This window comes from Mastigoproctus giganteus, chromosome 10 (assembly GCF_048544385.1).
Source record: "Mastigoproctus giganteus isolate SK-2022 chromosome 10, ASM4854438v1, whole genome shotgun sequence".
Taxonomy (NCBI): Eukaryota; Metazoa; Arthropoda; class Arachnida; order Uropygi; family Thelyphonidae; genus Mastigoproctus; species Mastigoproctus giganteus.
This window is the reverse complement of record NC_143584.1, coordinates 78,387,081-78,411,384: the sequence shown is the minus strand read 5'-3', so window position 1 is coordinate 78,411,384 and position 24,304 is coordinate 78,387,081. Positions and strand designations below refer to the sequence as shown.

At 38.9% G+C, this 24,304-nt stretch overlaps 1 protein-coding gene across 1 annotated transcript in view; it reads left to right on the top strand.

The window, feature by feature from the left end:
* The window catches only part of LOC150079104 (epimerase family protein SDR39U1), an 86,556-nt gene that overhangs the window by 12,958 nt on the left and 49,294 nt on the right, over positions 1 to 24,304 (top strand). The window contains 2 exon segments of the mRNA XM_090382953.1: positions 8,506 to 8,546; positions 8,549 to 8,626. Coding sequence (XP_090239079.1) covers positions 8,506 to 8,546; positions 8,549 to 8,626 — 119 coding nt within the window.

Here is a 24,304-nt window from a genome sequence, read left to right as displayed (position 1 = left end):
AAAAAGAATGTATATGGGAGGCAAGTAATAAATACAGTATTGTAGATTTGTAATTAAATTGAACAGCTAAGTTTAAAGAATATAAGACAACAGAGTTTTATTTAGTGTTCTATAAAATTATAATCTTCATAATTAATTGATAAGTAAGGAGATAACTATATTTAGTTTTCACTATTTAATCACAGAAAAAGAAAAAAATCAGTTGAGAAAAAAATCAAATGTGCCTGTAGCATAACATTAACTAATTAACTAACATTAACTAACTTGTAAGTGACATTAATTTACTTTTTCATTTTATGGGAGAGTACTTGGTGTATCTCTGACAACTGTGTGTGTTTTAAAATGTGGCATTGTATGAATATTTTCTTTCATTTTATTATTTATCTTGATTAATAATAAATAAAGTTAACTTCTGAAACATAAATTGTAAGTGCTCTGTATTGTGGTTGGGAGTAAAATTAATGTGATCACTGAATAAATTTGCCACTGAAGTTTTACCTCTATCATAAGGTGACGACTTTGTACTTCACTTGTGATAAATTTTGAAAACGAGAACTACTATCTTACTGGCAGTTTGGAGGTTTTCTCTTTCTTTCTGTCAGTTGCTGTTTTTTATATATGGCCAGACTTTATTTATTCCTTAAAATTTGATATGATTGGTGTTAAATTTTAAGTCGACATTATCTTGGTTGACTTTTTCAAACTTTATTTCCTGTTTGATCAGTGATGGGCAAGAATATCATATTTATTCTGAAGCAGTTGCAATTTTTTTTTAAAATTACATTGTAACCTAGTGTACTGGAGGTGAGCACCATGGTGTGAACTAACACATAAGTAGGGGTTGAGGTGTGGTATCCACACCACACAGAGGAGTGCCATCCCTTTGCGTTAGGAGGTAATAGTAGGTGGTAGATGACTCATCAACAAGTGCAGTACTACCACTTTGTGTGCTGGAGGTTCGAAGTGATAAAAACCATATTTAGTCTCCAGAGCAAAGTTCCAGAAACCGACAGCTCTTCCATCATGATGTATGATTGATCTCTTTTGAGGTTATGATGGGCATCATGGCAAGAACTAATCTTCCTTACATTTCTAAGGTATAGCTCGAAAACGATATTCACAGGCTGGCCGCTGCATAGTCCACCAGACTGAATCTATTGGTAACTCTCTAGTTGATCTCTGAAAGATAGTGACTGGTGGGGTCCAAGTAGTGTGTATGCAGGGGGCATATGTCAAGGAGCTAGGTATATATTTTCTTGCCTTTTATGTGTGTGTGCGATATCTAAAAATTTCGTTACATCATACATCAACTTACCTGCAAAAAGACTTGAACTTCCGAAACACTTCCTTGTTCATTTCACAAATATACATGGTCTCAGTTCCAATCTGAATGATGTCCATTTCCACTTAGTCTGCCAAGCTCCACATACTTTTTCTAACGGAAACCAAATTATTGGTTGCCTCAACCATTGGTCGTATCATTTGTCCTAATTATTTGCTCTATAATTCCTTTTGCTTCAAAGGTGGTATTTGTGGATATGTCCACTCTGATATTCCCTGTCAGAGACTTGATAATTTGGAATCTCCTCTTTTTTTTTTTTTTTTTTTTTTTGACCTTCTCTGGCTTAAAGTACCCCATTCTGTCAAATTCATCTGTTGCTTTTATCATGCTTTCAACTGCAGTAAACACTTTGAACTCTTTGACTTTCTTTCTCTGAAACAACTTTCTCCAATTAAATTTTCCTAATATTGATTTATTTTCCTTGATGATTTTAACTTTTACAATTCCAGTTGGCTTCAATTTTCAATTTACACAGACCTGACTGGGTGAGGTCTGAGGCTTTTGCAATAATTAATGACTTTACGCAGATTGTTCATTTATCTACCAGAATATCAGACAATCCTAACCACAGATCCAACTCTCTTGGTCTTTTTGTCACAAACAACCACCCTTCAAAGTACATGGTTGAAATGAGTGGTCTTCTAGTCATGTTGGACCACACTGTGGTATTGGCTTTTCTCCAGCAGAAAAAATCATTTAAGACTAGTTCTTCAAGAACATTACGATGAACATTCACTTTTGGAGCATATTCTTCCCTTAAGAGCTGGTTGAATTAAGTTGACAACAGGAATCGCTGTTCATGAGATATATGCTTAGTTTCATCAGCAAATTCATGTGGAATTGAGATTGATTGTTCTGCAATCTGTGTTTGATGAACTGTTTTAATTTCTTGCTTACTTTTATTGTTCACATGATGGACTGGTTAAGTCAATATTTCATTGAATTCATCTTCATCTTCTTCTAGTGCAGATGATAATTGTATCTTCCATACTTGTTTTAGTATCTGACTTCTCTGTGTCAATCTCTCAATGGTTATTAACTTCTCTTTGCTTTGTATTTAAGGAATAGAATATTCTATTAGAGATTCCTGTTATCACTATTTCAGGCTTTCCTAAAAAGTATTTTCTCAGATTGTCTATGCGGGCAGTGTTCTTCTGTCTTATAGTTAACTGTGGATAGTCTCTTTCTATAATCCTGTGTAGTCCTTTTGTCAAGGCTTGTAGTTTCTCAGCTGGCTTTCCCTTGAGGTGCAAACAGAGGAGTACCGTCACCATTTGCGATTTTTTTCACTGATCTCACTGCAATTTTTCACAATGTTGTTATTTTTCAAGCAATTGCTGTTAGTTCCTCTAATTTTTCATCAATATCCTTGTAGCAAGTGTCATAGTAAACCAGTAAAACGTCTGTTGGCAAAACAGGGTTGTGTCCATATATTATGTAAAAGGGCTTTTCCATAATGCTAGAATGATACACTGAATTATATACAAACAAAGCATGGTTTAACATGAGATCCCAGATTTTTTTATTAGACTTTACCAACTTTGAGCATATCTCTTTCAAAGTTTTATTAACTCTTTCTGCCATTTCATTGCTCTGGGGTGGAATGGGCCTTTTTAATATTCAAGGTTTTATAGAGTTGTAATAAGAGCTGAGGTAAAATACTGCTTCTTTCAGTACAGATGGTTTCTGGTGTTCCATATCTGTATACTACTCCATCCAAAATCAGATGTGCTATGTTCTTAGTCTCTGTCTTCTCTGTCCACCTAGAATACATATCTGTGATGACGTTGCTATATTTATTACCTCTTGTTATAACAGAGAGTGGTCCTATCACATCCATGGCAATGTGGTGAAAGGCTCTAGTAGAAAATAAATGCAATGGAAGCGAGTGCCTTTCCTCTGAAAGTTGCTATGATCTGACACTAGTGATGTGCCTATACAAACTGTATTACTTCATCTATAATCTTTTCTAATAATACCCTTACTAATATTGTAGATAACTCACTCCTAGTCACTCCCACTCAACTCCTAGATGACCCACTAAACTATTAGAATGATAATTTTTGATAATCCATAGCATCAGGGCATTTGGAGCTGTTACACGATACCTTCTCCTAAGATTGTGCATCCTTTTTCTTATCCCTCCATCAGCAGCTAACTATTATGCTCTTCAGAGACTGTCATTTAATATCATTTAAAGAGGTGGATCAATTTCATGATGTGTTGTAGTCTCTCAAACATTTCACTCTAGAAGTTTTATAGTAACTTTGAGATGCACTGCTACATGTCCAACATAATTTTCTTTCTTCATATCTATTTCAACCTGAGTAGCTTTATCTACACATGGAGTTAGGGCATTCCAAATTGTGTAGCTTTATCTACACAATTTGAAAGCACACACACACATATCTCTGCACTTTAATTAACAGTCAGTAATCCTTTAGGAGCAACGGTGTTTATGCCTTTTTCCAAATCCACAACTTTATTTATTAATTCTTTATTTCTTTTTATCCCCTCAATCAAACTTTTTCTGATAATGAAAGCATCAGCTCCAAAGTCAAAAAGTGCATCTAACTGCCTGCCAGCAATAATAATATTCATTGAGCTAAATCTAGTGGTTATTTCATTTATATCCTTTGTAAGTATAGCTACCCTGAATTGAGATGAATTTTCACAAGTATCTAACTCTTTTTGATCCTCATTGGATGACAGTGCCAAAGAATTCCCTTGTGACTGTACGGAAGGTCTTGCATTAGTACCACTTCCACAATTACAAGCATAGTGTCCTCCTTTCTTACATTTATAGCAGTGACTTGTTGGTTTTGGGAGTTTTGAGTAAAACCAATCGATTTGGTGCTCTTTGGATTTCATCATACCATTCTGAATGTTCAAGAACCTTCTTATTCCATTGATTTTGAATAGTTTTCCAGTTTGAAACTAATTTTATCTGCTTATTAGTTTCCATCAATTGTTTTGCAACTTGACTTCCAATAAGACTATGTTCATATTCAAAGTTCTCCCCATTTCTGTAGTATAAGAATTCCAACTTGAACTCCCCTATTTCTGATGCCTTATGTATTGCTCATTCAGTAGTCCAAATATCAGACTTCTCTATGGCCTTTCTGATATTTTCACGAAACACCAGTCACAAAACAGGGATTATAAGACTGTTAGTGCATTCACTATCTATTGGCATCACTTTAATAATTTCAAACATCAGTGATGTCCTGTTATAAAAGTACTTGACCCTTTCAGTCTCTCTCTCTTTCTCTCTCTCTGTCGCTTTGAGACTAGTGAAGACAAGGCATACGAAAGCCTTTGCTTATGAGCAGATTTTCTAAGAGCATTTTTTTTCCTCAAACAAAGTAGCCTCTCTGTATTTAAGTGAACCTAGTATAAACTATCTTTGCTCAAGGTTTAGGCTTAAATGGATGTCAGATGAACTAATGAGACATATGGCAGAGAAGAAAAATGCATGGAATACATATAAATTAATGGGTGAAGTGGAAGCTTATGATAGATATAAGCTGGTCTGTAGCCAAGTCACAAAGGAGATTAGGCAGGCAAAGGCAGATTTAGGAGAAATCCTTGGCAAAGGATGCAAAGAAAAACAGAAAAGAGTTCTTTACCTATGTAAACTCTAGAAGGAAAGGGATGAATCAGATTGGTCCACTGGATATTGATGGTTCAACAGTTGAGGATCCTGCTCAGGTGGCTAACAAACTAAACAAATATTTTGCATCTACATTCACACATGAGGAGTTATTCGGGGAGGGGAATGCCAGAGATAAATTAAACTCTGGCAGTGAGCTAGATGATTTTGTAATAACTGAGAGGAAAGTGGAGGAGAAATTGTTGAAGATAAACATAAAAAAGGCACCCAGGGTGGACGGGATCTATCCAGTTATATTAAAGGAGGCAGCAAAGGAAGTAAGCAAACCCTTAGCTATAATTATGAGAGCTTCTTTGGACTCAGGGGAGGTACCCATAGACTGGAGATGTGCAAATGTGACCCCAATTCACAAAGGAGGATCAAAAGCTGACACAAGTAATTATAGACCTGTGAGTTTAACTTCTGTTCCAGGAAAATTAATGGAGGCACTGGTTAAAGAAGCACTGCAAAATCATCTAGACAAGACTTCAGTTATAGCTCGGACACTGCATGGTTTTGTTAAGGGAAAGTCTTGTCTGACCAATTTGATTGGATACTATGATGCAGTCACAAAAGAACTGGATGCAGGGAATAACTTTAATAATATATATTTGGATCTTAGAAAGGCTTTTGATACTGTTGCACATGGAAGACTGCTGCGCAAATTGGAGCAATGTGGCATTGGAGGCAAATTGAAGGCCTATGGATAAAGGGATGGTTGAGGGGGGAGAAGACAGAGTGGTAATCAATGGACACTGCTCTTCGTGGACTAATGTTATTAGTGGAGTCCCTCAGGGTTCACTGTTCGGTCCATTATTGTTTTCTGTATATATAAATGATATTGATGATGGTATATCAAGCTTAATATCCAAGTTTGTAGACGATACAAAGGTTGGCAGGGTCGTTAAGGACACTACTGATGCTATGCTGCTGCTGCTGCAACAGGATCTGGAAAGGTTGAGCAGATGGGCTGAGAGGTGGCAAATGAAGTTTAACAGTGACAAATGTTAAGTAGTACATATGGGAAACAGTAACCCCAGAGCAACGTATCAACTCGGTGGTACTACACTGACAGTGGTAGAGAATGAAAAGGATCTGGGGGTAATTGTGCAGGCAGATATGAAGTTCTCTGAGCAGTGCAGACGGGTTGCAAGAGTAGCTCATGGTGTCTTGTCAATGATATACAAGAATTTTTCTAGCAGGGATAAGGAGGTGATTATTCCCTTGTATAAGGCAATGGTCAGGCCACACCTTGAGTACTGTATACAGGTCTGGAGGCCTCATTTCAAGAAGGATGTAGATCTGCTGGAACGAGTACAGAGAAGGGCAACATGATTAGTGAATGGAACAAAGGGTTGCTCTTACGAAGAAAGGCTTAAGTTTTGCAAATTACAGTGTCTGGAGACCAGGCACTGGCAACGTGATCTGATAGAGGTGTATAAAGCCTTGAATGGTTTGAGCATGCTCAATGCCCATGGGATTTTTCCCTCTTGCTCAGAATAATCACCTGAGAGGGCATAAATTCAAATTGAGGAAAGACAGATGTAGGATAGATGTGCAGAAATTTGCCTTTAACCAGCCGGTAGTTGGTTGGTTCAACAGACTTTCATCCCTTGTTGTGGAAGTTTAGCCTAAATAAATTGAAGGCTCAGCTGGACAGGTATTTCGAATGAACGGAGGGGTGAAATGGGAGTGGTTTTTTTTTTTTTTTTTTGGCTGAAGCTTGCTTTCTTGCATCATATGCCTCTACTAATGCTAATGCTCTGCCATATAGTCTAGACCGTCGTTGCCACCAAATGTTTTTCTGGCTAATTCGCAATGTCACTAACTCTTTTTATATCCAACAAAAACAATAACACGATATTCCTGGTTATCAACTTGTGAATGTCGGAATGAATGCTCCTGGATTCAGAAATTGTATTCAAGATGTTTGGAAATTAGGATTAACAGTTTCTGCTGATATTGTGGCACTATTTAACGTGTCATTAATTTCCAGTTCGATAATGTTTTCAGTAAAACCACTGCCTTAGCGCATGCCCTTCTTGAAGCTAACTGTTTTGAAAAATATAAAAAAGCATTCTTCTTTCAGTGTATTAGATTGGAAATTCCAGTAGTCAAAATCCTGGTGTTGACCGTGCCAAAAATGTGTGCTTTTCTCTATGTCTTAAGTATTTTCAACTTTTTGATTTTCAACTTTTTGAATGAGATCACACACATCTATAAAGGTTTCCCCATTTCACCACATATCTTCTGACTCCCCAAGGAATCCCCAAATATATTGTTTTGTTAGCTTTAGGATTTAAACTTCCATAAATTATATGTTCTTTGACTGTCAGTGCAATAAAGAAAGAAAAATGAATGGATACCTTTGAAATTTTGGAGGAATTTTATTTTTAATTCAATAAATTTTGATGCATATTGGTAACAGCTTTCAAAAGTAGGTGAGCTACTACATGCAAATTTATTAGATGGTTCCTCATTTAACCTTGTATGTTTTTGTGTTGTCAATTGCATTTACTTAATTCCTAATAATATACCTTTAACTTGACATGCTTTGAAGTGAGTTTACAATTTTCTCTTTAACCGTTTTATTTATATTTCCTTTTAAATCATCAAGCTTATAATAACCCAGTATATGAACTGCAATGTTCTCGCATGAGCCTTCTGTGCCTTTAATGATAACTAATATATTAATTTTATAAGCTTTTGAGCATTTTATCCTTTTAATATATTCAACTTGTAACACTAACTCCATAAATGATTGTTTATTTTAATCCAAGCATAAGTTTTTTCTAGCTCTTTTAATTTTCCAAACTTTTTTTTATTCTCTTTATTTCAACCATCATGATTTCATGACTTTATTTCTGAAACCCGCATTTGTTACATCACACTACATTGTTTTCAATGAACTCACCTTCTCAGTCAAAGCCAACATGTGCTTTACAATAACAACTATGTACTAATAATTATGTCCTAACAAAACGTGTAGCAATGACACGTACAATTCAAGTCCCGTGTAATTTAAACTCTACACTGGAACAACTTTGCTTCACATGTATTTCCTGAAAATTACAGTCTACAGAAATTGAAGTCTAATGTCAACAGGTATTTTCTGTCTTCTCACTTTCAACCTACACATGGTACTAAGTAATATAGGTTCTAATACCTTTAGTGATTGTGACTTTCACTTATACAGTATATAAAAAAAGTGTCATCAGCTCAGGCTGTCTGAGTTCACTGTTATTGCACAGGTGAACTAAGGAATGTACTGACATAAATACGTCCATAATAGTTCAATTAATTACATATCACCACATGTTATATGCCTTAACATACAGTTACTTGTTGAGAGATCTGAACCTTTTATTGAAAGTGAAGTAGTCAGCAGTTTAAAAAAAAATGTTAGTAAGTGTTTGGTAGTAGTTGAGCTGTGTAATTTTTTTATTTTTTTAAAATGAATAGATCAAAATTAAGGCATTTATACTATTAATCAATGCATAAAACTTTTTAGATGGACACCGGGATTCAAGCAAAATGTTTATGCTAGTAGAATTATACAACTTCTGCCCTATGTTATGCTATTCAGAAAATGGCAAATCCCCCTAAAGTGTTTGCCACCATCTCAGGAGTGGGTAAGTCAGTTTTCTTTTGTTTTTTAAAATGGTTGTTTTATATACTGCTAAGATATACAGTAGGATTTCAGCAGGAACGGTTTCACTTGGCAATATTGTTCTTAGTTATTAATGTTTATATATTGCATCGACTTTCAAAATATTGCCATATGTGGATTTCCTGAAGGATTAAGAATAGGTTAGTAGTGATATTAGAATAGTGCAAGGTAGTGGATTTCTGAACTTTATGATCAGTCATCTTGCAGTTCATCTTACTATTCAAAGATCTACAGCATCCTGCCTAAAACAAGCTTCATGAGATCCAGCCTTCTGTTATTTCCCCAATATTTTATATTTGTGCTCCATGTACAGGTCGACCTCACTAACCCGGCAGTGTTGGGACCTGCAGGGTGCCAGATTAGTGAGTTTGCCGGATCACCGGTGGTTATATGCACATACAGTTTACCCAACAGCTAACCACCTGATTCTACCTTAACACTACTTTAACTTTAAGAAAAAATTTCCCAGGAGCCAAAAAATATTTAGCAAATAATTTGATTAGTAATTCTAAAATAAATTTTGTAATGTCAGTGTTGTTTTTTCATTTAAAATATCAAAAAAAGTCTTCTTTTTTTTTTGGTGTCGTATATGTGTGGCCCAGTAGGTTACTTTATTTCTTGAGAAGCCGTGTCGGCCACATACGTGTGACGCTATTACGCATACATATGAAGGTCGTTTGTGATTAGTTTATTGCATGCATGGCGAGCGCTGCAATAAAACTAATTGTGATAAAATAAACTCTCAAATGTCGCAGTAAGTTTGTCAGTAATTTTTGTGAAAACAAGTTCGTTAGCGCACTGTATCATCCATCATATTGTGTTGTGTTTTTCTGCAAGTTTGTACAAGTGTGTTGTAAAAAAAAAAAAAATCTAAAAAGGAGTGGCTGAAAGAAAATTTAGAAAGAAAACTCAAAAAATGTAAAAAGAAAAACTCAGGTGTGTCTGCGAGAAGATTTTCTTCTCGCAGACACACCTGAGTTTTTTTAAGAAGTTCAACTTTATCTGATATGGACAATGTATGGTGTTTGCGCTTTACACCACAAGAGGCACTTCCTTTATGCATTGGAACCCTGGCTAGGGCTAAATGTGAGCAGGTATAATAATAAATCCAGAAAAACAAGTGGGAATGGCTTGCCAGTGTTTACGAGTTCATAGCGACAGCTGATGCTGCAACCAACGCCACCAAAACAGTAACAGCAGGTCGGTGTGCCAACTGGGGAAATTTGAAATTATGTTCAAGGAAATTATGTCCAAATTAGCGGTGGAACCGGATTAGTGATGGTCGACCTGTAATTGTCTTACCTACTGGTGAGAGTATATGTATATTTTTTCTGCATTTGATGTTGGACGTTGATTATCACCCCTTACTATCTGGTTGTCATCCTTACTTTGAACCATCTCCAGAAGAGAGAGAGAGAGAGAGAGAGAGGGAGAGAGAGAGAGAGAGAGAGAGAGAGAGAGAGAGAGAGAGTGTGTGTGTGTGTGTGTGTGTGTGTGTGTGTGTGTGTGTGTGTGTGTGTGTGTGTGTGTGTGTGTGTGTGTGTGTGTGTGTGTGTGTGTGTGTGTGTGTTTTAAGTTTGGCTTCCAGACCTGAATGCTATTTTCCAAGTGTGATCTCACCATTGCCTTACATCCTTCTCCTTACTTGCAAAGGTCTTATAAATCATAGGCAGGACACCATATGCCTTTCTATTTGCTTGTTTTACCACATGGTAAATTTCATATCTGATTGTTTTGTAACTCCTTAGCCCCTTTTCTCCTGAACTGCTTTTAACTTCTTTCCCTGTAGAGTGTAAGCAACCTTGCAAAATCATACATTTAAGCATTTAGTTTTGACTCTGTACTTGAAATATAGAGTTAATAGTTGCAATGTTCCTAAATTTATGAAAAACCAAACTGGTTCTGAACCTATGTTTTAAATAGAAATATATAAGTAGATGTTCTAGACTGCAATATATGCTACAGTTATTAAGCTTTTATTTTGTAAAAATAAATGGCACTATATACACAGATTAAACAAAGAGATTTGGTTGAAAATTAGACACTGTATTAAAGAATTTGGAGAAACCAGCTATCTTAGGTGCTCTCAGATTGTTATGAAGTTGTTTAGTAGTCAGCAGTGTTGTGGTTTCAGAATTGCTAGTTCTGCTGGCAGACTAGTAATGATGCTAGCAGAGTTATGAGGAGGGGTGGCCCTGGAATCCATATTTTTGGGAAATAGGGGGGGAGGAGGAGGTGGAGTTATAAAACACAAGTTGGTTTCAATGAATTCTCACCTTTCGTTTATGTTGGACTAGGGTAAGGATTCTGGTCTTGGCTAGATTGGAAGTGCCACTTCTGAGATGATCAAAGGCAATGTCACTTGCTGCTGTGTTGGCTGACCTTTTACAGAGAGATTATACCTTTAGCCAAGATATGAGCTTGAAATATGTCTGACCAGATGTGCTACTCTGGCAAAACACTTGGTAGCCCACATCCCATAATTCCAGAGAGTGGGTGCAAAAAGGGGGGGGGAGAGATTTTGGAGAACTTTTTGCCCAAACATGAGAGGTGGCAAGGCAGAGAGTGGTTTTTTTTTTCTTTATCTGTGAAAACTTTGCTTTTATATTATTAATTAATTATTACTTTTTAACTATAGATAAATATTTTCGATTATTCCATACTTGTCTGTTGTTCTAATTTTAACAGTTAACTCTTCAGTTTTGAATTTAATTCTCTTCACCCTGATCTAATCATTTTCTCTGTTGGTTATATTGATCTGAGCTCTTTGTTTGGTCAAACAGTTTGTATATTTTGTTCAAAACCTCACCTTAAAAAAAGGTGAGGTGGTTTTTGTTAGCCAGGGTAATTGTTTTCTCAGGTTATTTATTCTGGGCAGCACTGGCTTAAGAGGCAACATCATGTTCTCCCAGGTCACCAAAAATCAAAAGAGAAAGAGAAAAAAAAAATTAAAACAAAACTAAATATCATTATCAATCAAGAAGAAATAAGTGAACATTTTAAAAAAAGGAACTCTATATAGAAAATTAGGACACAAATTTTTGATCAGTGAAAAAACTATTAAAGTTAAATTTTCTCCTGCATGATTATTTGGTATGATATTTTGAGCCAGATCACAAGCATTGCCTTCTAAGATATCAATTTGAATATACCCCAAGCTGTCTCTTTGCTTTCAAAATTGAACAAATACCTTAAAAATTGCAGAACAAGTGATAAATTTAAATGTCTTTTAGATGATGCAAAACAGTTGACAGCTGAATTGGAAATTGAATCTGAATTTGATTGTAATAGATGTAATATATATACCTACCCATTTAACCTCATCAGTGTTCTCCCCAGGACCTATTGAATGGGTGCACTGCCCAGTGAATTTAACTGATTGCCCGGCTAAAATTTAAGCGATTCTTGCAGTATCATAAAGTGATCTTGATCAATATTAATTTCAACATACTATGCAATCGAAGCCAATGGGACAGGAGCTGACAATCACAATTCCAGCTGGAATTGTGATTGGATGCCAAAAGATCGGTCGAACTCAGCTTTCCGGTACGTAACCTAACTATGCAGTTATAAGACCTCCCACTATTCGACCATCTTATCACCAATATGGCCGCTGTGATTTATTGCTCTCTGAAATTTTAGTTTAAAATGTGTTTTCCTTCAGTTTGAGTCCTAAAATGTGTCATCACAAGAAGATAAACTGGATTGGAGTCCCTTGGTAAGAAAATTTTGATATTTCACTGGGTGATTGGCTAGTTTGAAGTGTTTTTATCTGTGTTCTTTGTTGTCAGACTGCACTGGTCACCATGTGGCTGACGACAACAACATAGAGAGGTGGCCGATATAACGCAGTTGCCACTTTTCCACCTGGCATTTGACCTGGGAGATGGTCCAAATAGTGTGAAGCCCAAGCTGAAAGAATGCTCCAGCTAACTGTGCTGTAAACTGCTAAATTTACTGAAGAAATATGTATTTTGTGATTCCTGCCTCTGTCATAAACTCTCTTTGGATCGATTATATATATGTAACTATACGTTTTGTGGCAAAACTAATGTCACTAACACATTCTACATCTCCGAAAAAGTAGCTGCATCTTTCTGTGATGGTTTTTCAAGTTGGGTGCCCCCCATCACATGATAGTGGGGGATAGACCAAATCTTTACCAGAACACTGGGTTCTAACTAAACATTGCACGGACTTGTGTGACATATCAAACTTCTTCATTTCTCCTCCTCTATAAGGATCCACTGACAAAACCCCGCTAATCCGGAAAGCTAATTTTCTGAATTTGCCAAAATGCCTTCGGAGAACATTGCACAAACCAAAGAAAATAACGGGATAATACTCGAAACTAGACAACTTGATGAATGCAGTCTGACAATGATGAACAGAAGCCAGCCCCACTCTCAAAAAAGTGGAACAAGAGGATGGTTGTGCCCAAGTCAGAAAGGGAAACTAAGTCCCAAGCTGACCCTGACAGAAAACAAACAGAGCAGCAAAGCCAACAAATAGAAATCATTGATGAAGTGCATACCCTGGACCCAACCTTGCTGGAGGGCCTTGTGCCAGAGCAGATGCTGATTCTTAGGCACACATTGGAAGATCTCCTAAAGGAGCAAAACAGCAACGTGACTACATGGCTCCATGCTGATATTGTCTTCCTGTGGACAAAGTTGGAGACCATCCTATATAAAACCCATGCAAAATGCGAAAAAGCAAATGCCAAACTTTTTTTTTTTTTTTTTTTTTTTTTTATGTGAACCCCAAACACGAGAGGTATTAGAACCTATAGTACTTAGTACCATGCTTGTGTTGGAGGTTGAGAAGACTAAAGAAGATATTTGTTGACACTACTGGACTTGAACTTCTGTAGATTGTAATTTTCAGGAAATACGTATGAAGGAAGGTTGTTCCAGAAAACAGCAGTTGAATGAATAAACGAGGAAGATGAAAAGTTGTTTCTGTGGGTTTGAAGTTGGACAGTAAATGGATGTTGGCTGGTGGTGGCACGTGTTTGGACTGATTTGAAAGAGAGAGTGGGAATTATAGAAGCCAATTCAGAAGAACAGTGCCCATGGAAGTATCTGTAGAAGAGACATGCAGCAGACACAGTACGTCTATGAGAAAGCGAGTGGAGAGACTCTGTTAGAGATGAATCATTAATTAACCTAACTGTCCTCTTCTGAATGGAATCAAGAAGCCTGAGAGAGGCTTTGGGGGCACCACCCCAGACGTTGGAACAATATTCCATGGCAGGGAGGATTTGCGATTTATACAGAGTGAGCAGCTGTTTGGAAGAAAAGTAACGCCGAGAAAACCAAATTTTTTAGATGCAGAGGAAGCAATATTTGTAATGTGCTTGTGCCAAGAGGGATTAGAAGTCAGGGTAATCCCCAAAAGAGATATATCATTTTGCCTAGAAATCGGAGTGTCACTAAAGATAAGCATAGGAGCAGAAGAATTCTTTTTGCAAGATATAAGACAAGACTGAATTTTAGAAGGATTGAAATCAACTAAGTTGTCTTTGCCCCACTGGAGAATTACCTGAAGATCGGCATTTAAGGAATTGGTAGCAGATTTTCGAGAAGTTGAGCCGAGTGTGGGATAGAGGTAGCCGAGTGTGGGATAGAGGTTTCTCAAAATGGAAAGTTGAATGCAATGTGCTATCATCGGCAAAACTATGGATAAGATTTCCAGTCAATGGAAGAAGGTCATTAATATAGAAGAGGAAAAGAGTGGGGGAAAGAACTGTACCTTGGGGGACACCGGCATTAGTGGAGAAGTTAGAAAACAGAGAGCCGTCTACCGTCACCCTCAGCAAGAGATCAGAGAGAAAACTGGATAACCAATTACTACAAACAGTTGGCAAACCATAAGATGGAAGCTTGTTTAGAAGACCTTTATGCCAAACAAGATCAAAAGCCTTTGAGATGTCAAGAGCAACTACTTGTGTTTCACCGAACCTTTCCATTGAATTAGTCCATAAATGGGTAACATAAGCCAGAATATCACCAGTGGATCGACGGAATCCATACTGGCGATCGTTGATCAGACGAAAGGTTTCTAGGTACTTTAAGAGTTGGCGGTTAATTGATTTCTCCATTACTTTAGAAAGAGTAGAAGTAATTGCAATGGGACGATAATTGGATGGGAGGAATTTGTCACCCTTTTTAGGAACTGGCTGAATATAGCAAATTTGCAAGCAGAAGGAAAAAAACCTTTGGAATAAGAAAGTGAAAAAAGGCGGCAAAGAATAGGAGTAAGTTCAGGAGCACAAGTTTTGAGAACAAGTGGAGAAATACCATCAGGACCTGAAGCTTTCTTATCATCAAGATTCGTCAAAATCCTTCTGACATCCTTTTGACGGAACGCCACTGGAGGCATTGAATGGAGTGTGTTGGGAATGGTGGAAGGTGTTTTACCAAGGTCATTAATACATGAGCTGGAAGAAAAATGGGATGCTAGCAGGTCAGCTTTATCCTTGGCTGAAGTGATAACAGAACCATCTGGTTTGGACAGAGGCGGTAGCAGAGATGGGCAAAACTTATGGCCAATAGCTTTGGCAAGAGACAAGAATGCTCGGCTACCATTAGGGCAAGAAGCAAGTTTTGTACTCTTAGCCTGTTCAAACTCTAGTTTGGACTGATTAATAACTGCTTTATAATTGTTGCGAGCTTTGGTGTAGGCAGAAATGAAACTGAAGAATTAGAAACAAGCCAATTACGATATGCAACATTCTTCTCTTGGACAGCCTTAGCACATTTATTGGAAAACCAAGGTTTAGATAAGTGGAGTGTGGGATAGAGGATTCCATTCCTGCAAGAATAATATCACTGGCACGATCTGAGCAAACATTGACATCAGAAGTTTTGAAACAGTAATCCAACCAAAGAAAAGAAGTCTCGCAGGTCATCCCATTTTGCATTCTTGTAATGCCAAACAACACGAGGTTGGGAATAGCCATGAGATAAAGGTTCCATTGGAGAAGAGACAATCACCAAGTTGTGATCTGAAGTGCCTAAAGGACTTCGACCGTGTACTTAGAAGGGTTGTTTGTGAGAAAAAGATCAAGCGTATTGGCTGTATGATTAGGATTGTCCGGTATTCTCATAGGTAAATGAACAATCTGTGCTAGGTCATTAGTAATTGCAAAAGCCTCAGCATCTCGACCTGCTGAGTCGGTGTGACTAGAAAACGGAAGCCGGCTGGAGTTGTGAACATTAAAATTACCAAGGAAAATTAGCTCACTGTTAGGAAAGTTGGACTGGAGAAAGTCAAGTTGCAAAGAGAGGAAGACAAACAGCTCCAAGTGATTAGTGGAGTTGGGAGAACAGTAGAGACAACAGATGAATTTGACACAATGAGGTAGAGAGATTTTAAGCCAGAGAAGATCAAAGAGAGGAGATTCCAAATTGCCAAGTCTCTGACAGGGAATATCAGAACAGACATATGCACAAGTACCACCTTTGAGGCGAAAGGAATCATACAGCGAATAATTTGGGCATCTGAGATGAGCAGTAGTTGAATCAACCGATAACTGAGATTCTGTCAGAAAAAATACATGGGGTTTGGCAGACTGCAAGTGGAAATGGATATCGTTGAGATTAGAATTGAGACCACGTATATTTGTGAAGTGAATTAGGAAGTCCTTGGGAGGTTTAGATCTTTTCGCAGATAAGCTTGCTCTATTAGTTTGACAATTCATTGTGTATTCAATATTAAGAAAAAGTGGGTGGGACATGCTGTATGAAGTAATGAAATTTTTGGATATGGCATACACGTGGCAAGAATATACCCAGATCCTTGACATAATGTGGCCTCGACAATGCTCCTCACATACACACTACTCAGACTCCCTCCAGTCACTATCTGGCAGAGTAGAGGTAGCAAGATTATACACTAGCTGATCCGGAAGCCTCCTAGAGAGTTACCAATAGGTTCAGTCCGGTGTACTAACTAGCAGCCGGCCTGCGAACACCATTTTAGAGCTGTACCCTAGAAATGTAAGGAATATTGGGTCTCGCCATGACGTTCATCATAACCTCAAAAGTCATCAATTATACTGCATGATGGAAGAGATAAGGAAGGGTTGACCGGAATTTAGCTCTAGAGACTAAACATGGGTTCCACCACTGCAAGCCTCCAATAAGCAAAGTGGTGGTATTTCACCGGTTGATGTGAGTCATCTACCACCTAGTGACAACTAGAGGCATACCTCCGAGGTGGGGGAAAGTGAAATGCCACAGTGTGCTCTGACCTAGTCAGAAGCACTGATGACCAAAACTACCATTACAATTACCATCACAAAGCCAACTGCTAGGAAGATGCTACTCCCTAAGCCACACCTAGGGGTTCTTAAACCCAATACTCCGTACACCCTCAAGACCAGTGAGGAAGTAAAGAAAACTGTTATTGACTCCCTGACTAACGACTTTAGAAGTGCTAAGATCAAATCAATCAGGAAGACGCGAAGCATTGGTGTCATTATAGAGACTGAAACCAAAGACGATGCTAACCTAATCTTGAAGAACTCCAGGATCCCAACGCTTGGACTTATAGGTGAACCACCCAGAGTTAAAGGACCCTTCTATAGTCATTTATGACATAGACAAAGACCTCACCTTTTCTGCCCTCAATGAGGAGGTATAAAGGCATAATCTACAACAAATGCTGCCTGACAGAGATCACACCAGCTTAATAATGCCAAAATATCAGACGAGAGCAGAAGTGGAAATTCCATAAACTGGGTGGTCGGAGTGACCCCTGAAGCCTGGCAGGCAATTACAAAACAAACCAGGATTTCTATCAATTGGGGCTCTTTCCACTACGGGGAACGCGTCGCAGTCCCAAAGTGTTTTAGGTGCTGCCGATTCGGGCACACCACTCACACGTGCCCAACAAGAGTCCACCTGCCTCTTGTTGGGCCCATTCTCAGCACAGCAGACACTGTGCTGATTATGGGCATAACTTTAAGAACTGCCCAAACAAGGAAAGCGAACCAATCTGCGCTAACTGTAAATGGCAAAAGCTCCCACATTCTCATTCCATTAGGGATAACAAATGTCCCATTTATATAAAAACAGAGTGCACAACAAATAAGGATCAATTATGGGAACTCTTCCTGAAATGACCTTGAGATAACCTTTCTGCTAAAACCAACTGCATAAAATTTCTATAACTTAATGCACAGCGGACAATTGCCGTTGCAGGACAGATCAGATAAAGGGCTGAGGGAAAAAAAAACCTCGACATCCTATTGCATCAGGAATCTTATACTTGTGCTGGTGCTGTTCAAAGATACCCCCTTAACTATAAGGTAGTCCAGGTAGATGGAGCAACACCCTGGGCAGCTGTAGTGGTGAGGAACCCAAATATGACAGTCACCGTGATCTCACAGCTGTGCTCCGAGTGGGCCTCTTGTACACATATTGTTACATCACTACGAGAACTCTACGTCATTTCCATGAAAACAGCCACATATACCAGAATCCTGCCGCCCAATAGCACTTCTCTCTGTCCTCAGCAAAGTACTAAAACAACTGCTAAGACAGAGGATTGAAGCACACTATACCTCTGCACATCTATCAGCAAACAACCAATATGCCTTTAAGCCGGGAATATGTTCGGGAAGAAGAACAGCAACCAAAAATATTTTTTCGTCATTTCAACTGACTTTGTGGGACTGTTCGATGCCCTATGGTGGCCGAGTGTCCTTGCAAGACTAAGAGTGGCTTAATTGCCGATAAACTTCTTAGGCTGTCTACAAAGCTACTTAAGCAACAGAAGGATCATGGTACAGGCCCCTACTATCTGGTTGAGTGCCAAGTACATCTGGGCTGCCCGCAGGGCTCTGTACTTGGTCCCCCTCTTATGGAATTATGTGCTGGACGAGTTTCTACGCATGGATCTTGGAGGCATCCAGTCATTGTTGTATGCAGATGACCTCTCCCTGGTCCTTGCTGCTGAATCCAGAGTGCAGCTGGAAACTCTCGCAAACAGAATGCTCGAGACTGGTTTGAAAGATATTGTCTGAATTTCTGACTATAATCCCGCAGATCAGAATATATGACAGAACAATCAAACTAGTCATGGAACTTAAATACCTGGGTATCATCCTGGACAGAAACTGATCATTTTCACTTCACTTAAAATATATCCAGACAAAAATGAAGAACTATGTGGCCATGCTTGCCAGTGACTGAAGAGGTGCACTCTTGTGCTCCTCTACAAGGTGGCCATCATCCCGGCAATCACATATGCCTCTGGCACCTGGTTTCACAAGGCTTCAATGGTGGTGAACCACTGGAGACTAGACATCATCCATAGACCAATCTTTCTGCTGACCATTACTTGAGTGTGCACCAGTGGCCACACACGCATTGCAAGTGATCACAGGGGCTCTGCCTCTTGACCTTGAGATAACTTGCACAGGCATGCTACAGCAACTGTCATGACCGAAAAAAATGTTCTGTCATGGAAATGCCATAAGATACTTGGATCACACCACAGACCCGGCAAATAATCGACAGCTTTAGAAAAAGAGACTTCAAACCTACTTACGGACTATCTGGCAACAACGCTGGACGAATTATAACAAAGGGGACATTACACGAAAGTTCCTTCCGGACATACAGCAGATCTATCCACAATATCCTTCATGGTTCTGCCATGGACTATATGCCACCTGTCTCCTCACAGGACATGGAGCGATCTGCAGTAAATTAATCCAGCTAGGAATTACAGATAACTCCATGTGCACCTGTGGATCCCTGGAGACATGGGACCACTTGATGCATGAATGTGAGCTATATGAGGATCTCCGTGGCTACCTGATCACACAAATGCGCTTTATCCCCCAAAACCAGGAGCACCACTTACTGGAGGACAAAACAACTTATAAAGCCTTCACAAAATTTGCACAGAGCCTTTTTGCCAGATGATAAACGCTTCCACCATCTGCAAACCCAAAGCGACCAGAATAAACAGATCTCTGAAGTACAAATTCTAAACCCACATGCACCAAATGAATACCTGCCTGGAAATAATCACGTATTGAGAGGTGTCTGCCCATTGGGATGGGACCACTCAGAGCGTTGTCAACAAAGGACAACTGGACGGGACACATGTTCCATGAATGGCTGTAGAAAACGGACACACCTAGAATTCTGTCTGATACTACAAGGACCTGACATTTTACAGAGGAAAACAGATCTGACGCCAATCGTGACCAAACCAGACAATCTGACAAGACAACTCAATGTGACAACCTGACCTGACAAACTAATATGGTAAAAAAAAAGGTAAACTGCAGCCATTATCAACCCACTGCAGGATGGAAGCCTCCTCAACAATTCATGCTGAGGGAAATGGACCATATCTGCCATGCTGGTCTGGTGCAGGTTGATAGATCGACTGTATTTTGCAGTCAGGGCTTGAACTCAGGAGCTCACATCTGGTGAGTTTGGGCTTGGCACACCCAGGATACTGAGCTGGATATCATCATTCTTCTCTTTCTTGGTGAGTCCCTTCTACTTTTGACCGTTGCTCTCTCTCTCTCTCCCTCCCTGCCCCTCCAGGGTAATTCAGAAATTTTTTTTTTTTTTTTGGCTGGTGCAGCATAAGCCTCGTGCTTCCTTGCACCATATAGCTAATAATAATAACAACTCCGGTCTACTCAAAGAGTATGTGCTACTGCACTCCCACTCCTGACTACTCAGCTACAGAGGCCTGATATGACCTAACCTCAACTGGTGAATGATCATGAAAGCGATTGCAGCATATGTTGCCACCATGCCTATTGGCGATTGGGGCTGGTCATCTTGCCTGACCTGCTTTTTCCCCTCTTCCCTTGAGGGGGGGGTGACGGATTCTCTGTCTCTTCCCCTTCTTACCATCACCATTCTTTCTCCTGGTGGGGCATGGGAATTCCCCACCGGGAGGAATGGGGATACCCATCATGCCCTGCCACTGACATCCATCTGGGGGCTTCACTATTGACTCTATACTTTCTCCCCCAGCCGTCAGCCTCCCCCCTCTCTATCTGTGCGCAAACAAAACTCTCACATGTTTGAATTTAAACTTGCCCAAATTGCAGTTGACCCATAATTTCGGCTCTCTAAACTCAGCGTAGTCCCTCCAAAGCAATTGAATAAAAAAAAAATTTTTTTTTTTTTTTTATAGGTCCTAGCCACTGAAATATCAGAAAATTAGGTGGCAGGGCCTGCCAGAGTCCAACTAAAACTACTGGGTTTCCTGGTCTGCCTCCTCAGGGCGAAAGTGGGGCAATGTTGGGCCACAGCAGGGGTTCCAGCAGCTAAACAATCAGATGAATAATAGTACATGACAATACACTTGCACAATGTCCATACACTTTTAAATCTCTGGCATTTCCAGCGAACCGGCACACCCACAATGTAAGCAACGTGGAGATGGAAGAAACTCCTGTTGCTGTTTGACACTAAACACACTTTACACTTATTTGACTATTGCATAGTTTGATGCTGCAAATCCAGATTACTGAGAATATTGTCATGTACTTTTCGTTGAGCTATCAGATGCTAGTCGGTTGATGGCGTCAATATGTTGGTTGAATTCTGGTGCCACTTGACACAAAACACATGACAACACTTCATCATCATCATCATCATCAGCCATTTTCAATCCACTGCAGGATGAAGGCCTCTCCAGCAACTTTCCAGTTCCTTCTGTTTTGAGCACTGGCCATCCATTTACTACTCAAAAACTCATGAATTTCATCTATCCATCTCCGCCTTTGTCTTCCAGGTTTTCTTCTAGCTCCTCTTGGGTACCATTCTGTTATTTTCTTAGTCCATCTGTCATCATGTCTTCGAGCTATGTGTCCTGCCCAAGACCATTTTAGTTCTTTTGTTTTGATAAGAATGTCCTTTACTTGAGTTTGCTGCCTAATCCATCTGTTTCTCTTCTTATCTAACAGTCTGATTCCCAATATAATTCGTTCCATTCTTCTCTGTGTAGTTCTTAGCTTCTCTTCCATTCTTTTGGTGAGTGCCCAAGTTTCACTTCCATAAGTCATGGTGGGGAGTATACATTGATTCATTATTTTACGTTTCAGACAAACTGGGATATTGCTCTTCAGTATGTGACTATATTTCCTGAATGCTATCCATCCAAAATTTATTCTTCTCTTGACTTCCAGCCATTTATCATTATTACAGCTAATAACTTGTCCCAGATAAGTATATGACTCCACCTTTTCAATTACTGCTCCTTCAATCATTATTTCCCTTTCCGTGGCATACTTGTTCATCATTACTTTTGTTTTAGCCATATTCATCTTTAGTCCAAAATCCTTACTAACTGTGCATAACTGATTAAGATTTTCCTCTAATTCTTTGGGATCGTGGCTTATGACCACAATGTCATCTGCAAATCGTAAATGGTTTAGGTACTCTCCGTTCACATTGACTCCTTTCTGCGACCAGTCTAATCTTCTGAAAGCTTCCTCAAGGGCAGCAGTAAACAGCTTCGGAGATATTGTGTCTCCTTGTCGAACTCCTTTCTCGATTTTAAATTTGCTACTCTCTTTGTCTAGTCTAATAAAGGATGTAGCACTCTCATATATTTTCTTCAAAATCATAATATATGGAGTATCTATGCCTTGTCTTTCCAGTGCCCGAAACATTGCCTTATGCTGTATGGAGTCAAATGCCTTTTCATAATCCACAAATGCCAGGCATAATGGTGTTTTATATTCATTTGCTTTCTCCATTAGCTGTGATATTACGTGAAGGTGATCCATAGTTGAGAATCCTGTCCTAAAGCCAGCTTGCTCTTTCGGTTGATTCTCATCAAGTATTCTTTCTAATCTGTTAGTAATGACCCTTGTGAACAACTTGTAGATATGGGATAACAAGCTAATTGGTCTATAATTTCCAATTTCTGATTTATCTCCTTTCTTATGCAGCAAAACTATGATTGCATTATTCCACTGCTTAGGCATCACACCTTTTCTAATGCACTTTGTGAAGAGCCTTGCCAGTTTTTGTGTTATGTCTCTTCCTCCCAATTTTAACAACTCTACAGTAACTTCATCTTCCCCCGGGGCTTTCCGATTCTTCATTTTCTTCAATGCATGTTCTACCTCATCAGGAAGAATATCGGGTATGTCGTATGTGCTGCTAATTTGCAATCCATCTTCCCCACTGCTGGTATCATTCCCTCGCTCCTTGTATAATTCTCTATAGTAGTCTTCTGCTATTTGAATTATGCCTTCTCTGCTTTATATATCTTTATAAGTACACCATCGCTATTCTTCAGTTTCAGTATCATTTGTCTTTCTGTATTACTGCTCATGGCTGCTGATTTAAATCCTTTGTTTTCCCTTAATGCTTGTTCTACTTTTCTTGTGTTAAATCTTCTTATGTCCTCTCTGAGTCTCTTTCTAATGGCTTTGCATAACTCAGTATACTCAATTTTCTCCCTGTCACTGTTTTTCTTGCTCTTCATTTGTCGTCTTTGGTTCATCATGGCAAGTGTTTCTTGACTAATTTTTTCTTCTTTGGATTTCTGTTTCCCTATAGGTTTCTTGGGCTTTATCACTTTCAGAAAGTTGTAATATTCCTCGTCGATATCTTGGTCCTGAGCAGTCTGCAGAAGCTCAAACTTGTTCTTAAGTTCCAGTACATACTGCTTTTTCTCCTCCTCTGTTATTTCAAAGACCTTTGTATTATTTACTCGAGTCAGTTTTTTCCTTTCCTTTCCTACATCTATATCAAGTGTACATCTTACCATTCTGTGATCACTTCTAACATTTACCTTATTCAGGACGGTAACATCATTCACAATATATCTTCTGTTAGTGAGGATGAAGTCGATTTCATTAGTTGTTAATCCATTTGGACTCTTCCATGTCCACTTTCTGTTCACCCTTTTCTTGAAAAAAGTGTTCATTACTGACATTCCTTGAGATTCTGCAAATTCCACAAGTCTTTCACCTCTTTTATTTCTTTCACCAATTCCAAAATTTCCTATAGTTCCTCTTTCTGCGCTGTTTTGCCTTTTTCCAACCTTAGCATTGAAGTCTCCCATAATAATAGTGTAGTGGGTTTTCTGCTCATCTAGAAGACTCTCAATTTCAGTGTACATTTCTTCAACCTCTTCATCATCATCGCTCGATGTTGGTGCATAAATCATTATAATCTTTAGCTTGTACCTCTTAGAAATCTTGAGTATTAGTCTTGACACCCTTGGTGATGTACTTTTGAATTCCAAAATGTTGTTTTTAAAATCTTTATGGACCAGAAACCCAACTCCACCTTCACTCCTTTCACTGTTTCCATTGGTGTACAGCAGATTTCCACTTGATAAACTTATAAGTGATTCATTTCTTCTTCTTGTTTCAGCCAAACCGATGATATTCCAATTCACATTTTCTAATTCCTTTTCCAGCTCTAATATCCTGTCTTCACCGATGAGTGATCGTACGTTATAACAGGCCAAGTTCAATTTCCGTGCATGGCAGCCTGGTCGTACCCAGAGATTCTTAGCACCCTCTGCTTCCACTCTGATCCTCTCGCTGCCGTAAGAGGGAGAGTGAAAGCTGCTGGGGACTGAGGGCCATTTGTATTGTTGTGCTCTCATTGCTGGAGGGTTTGGTCTT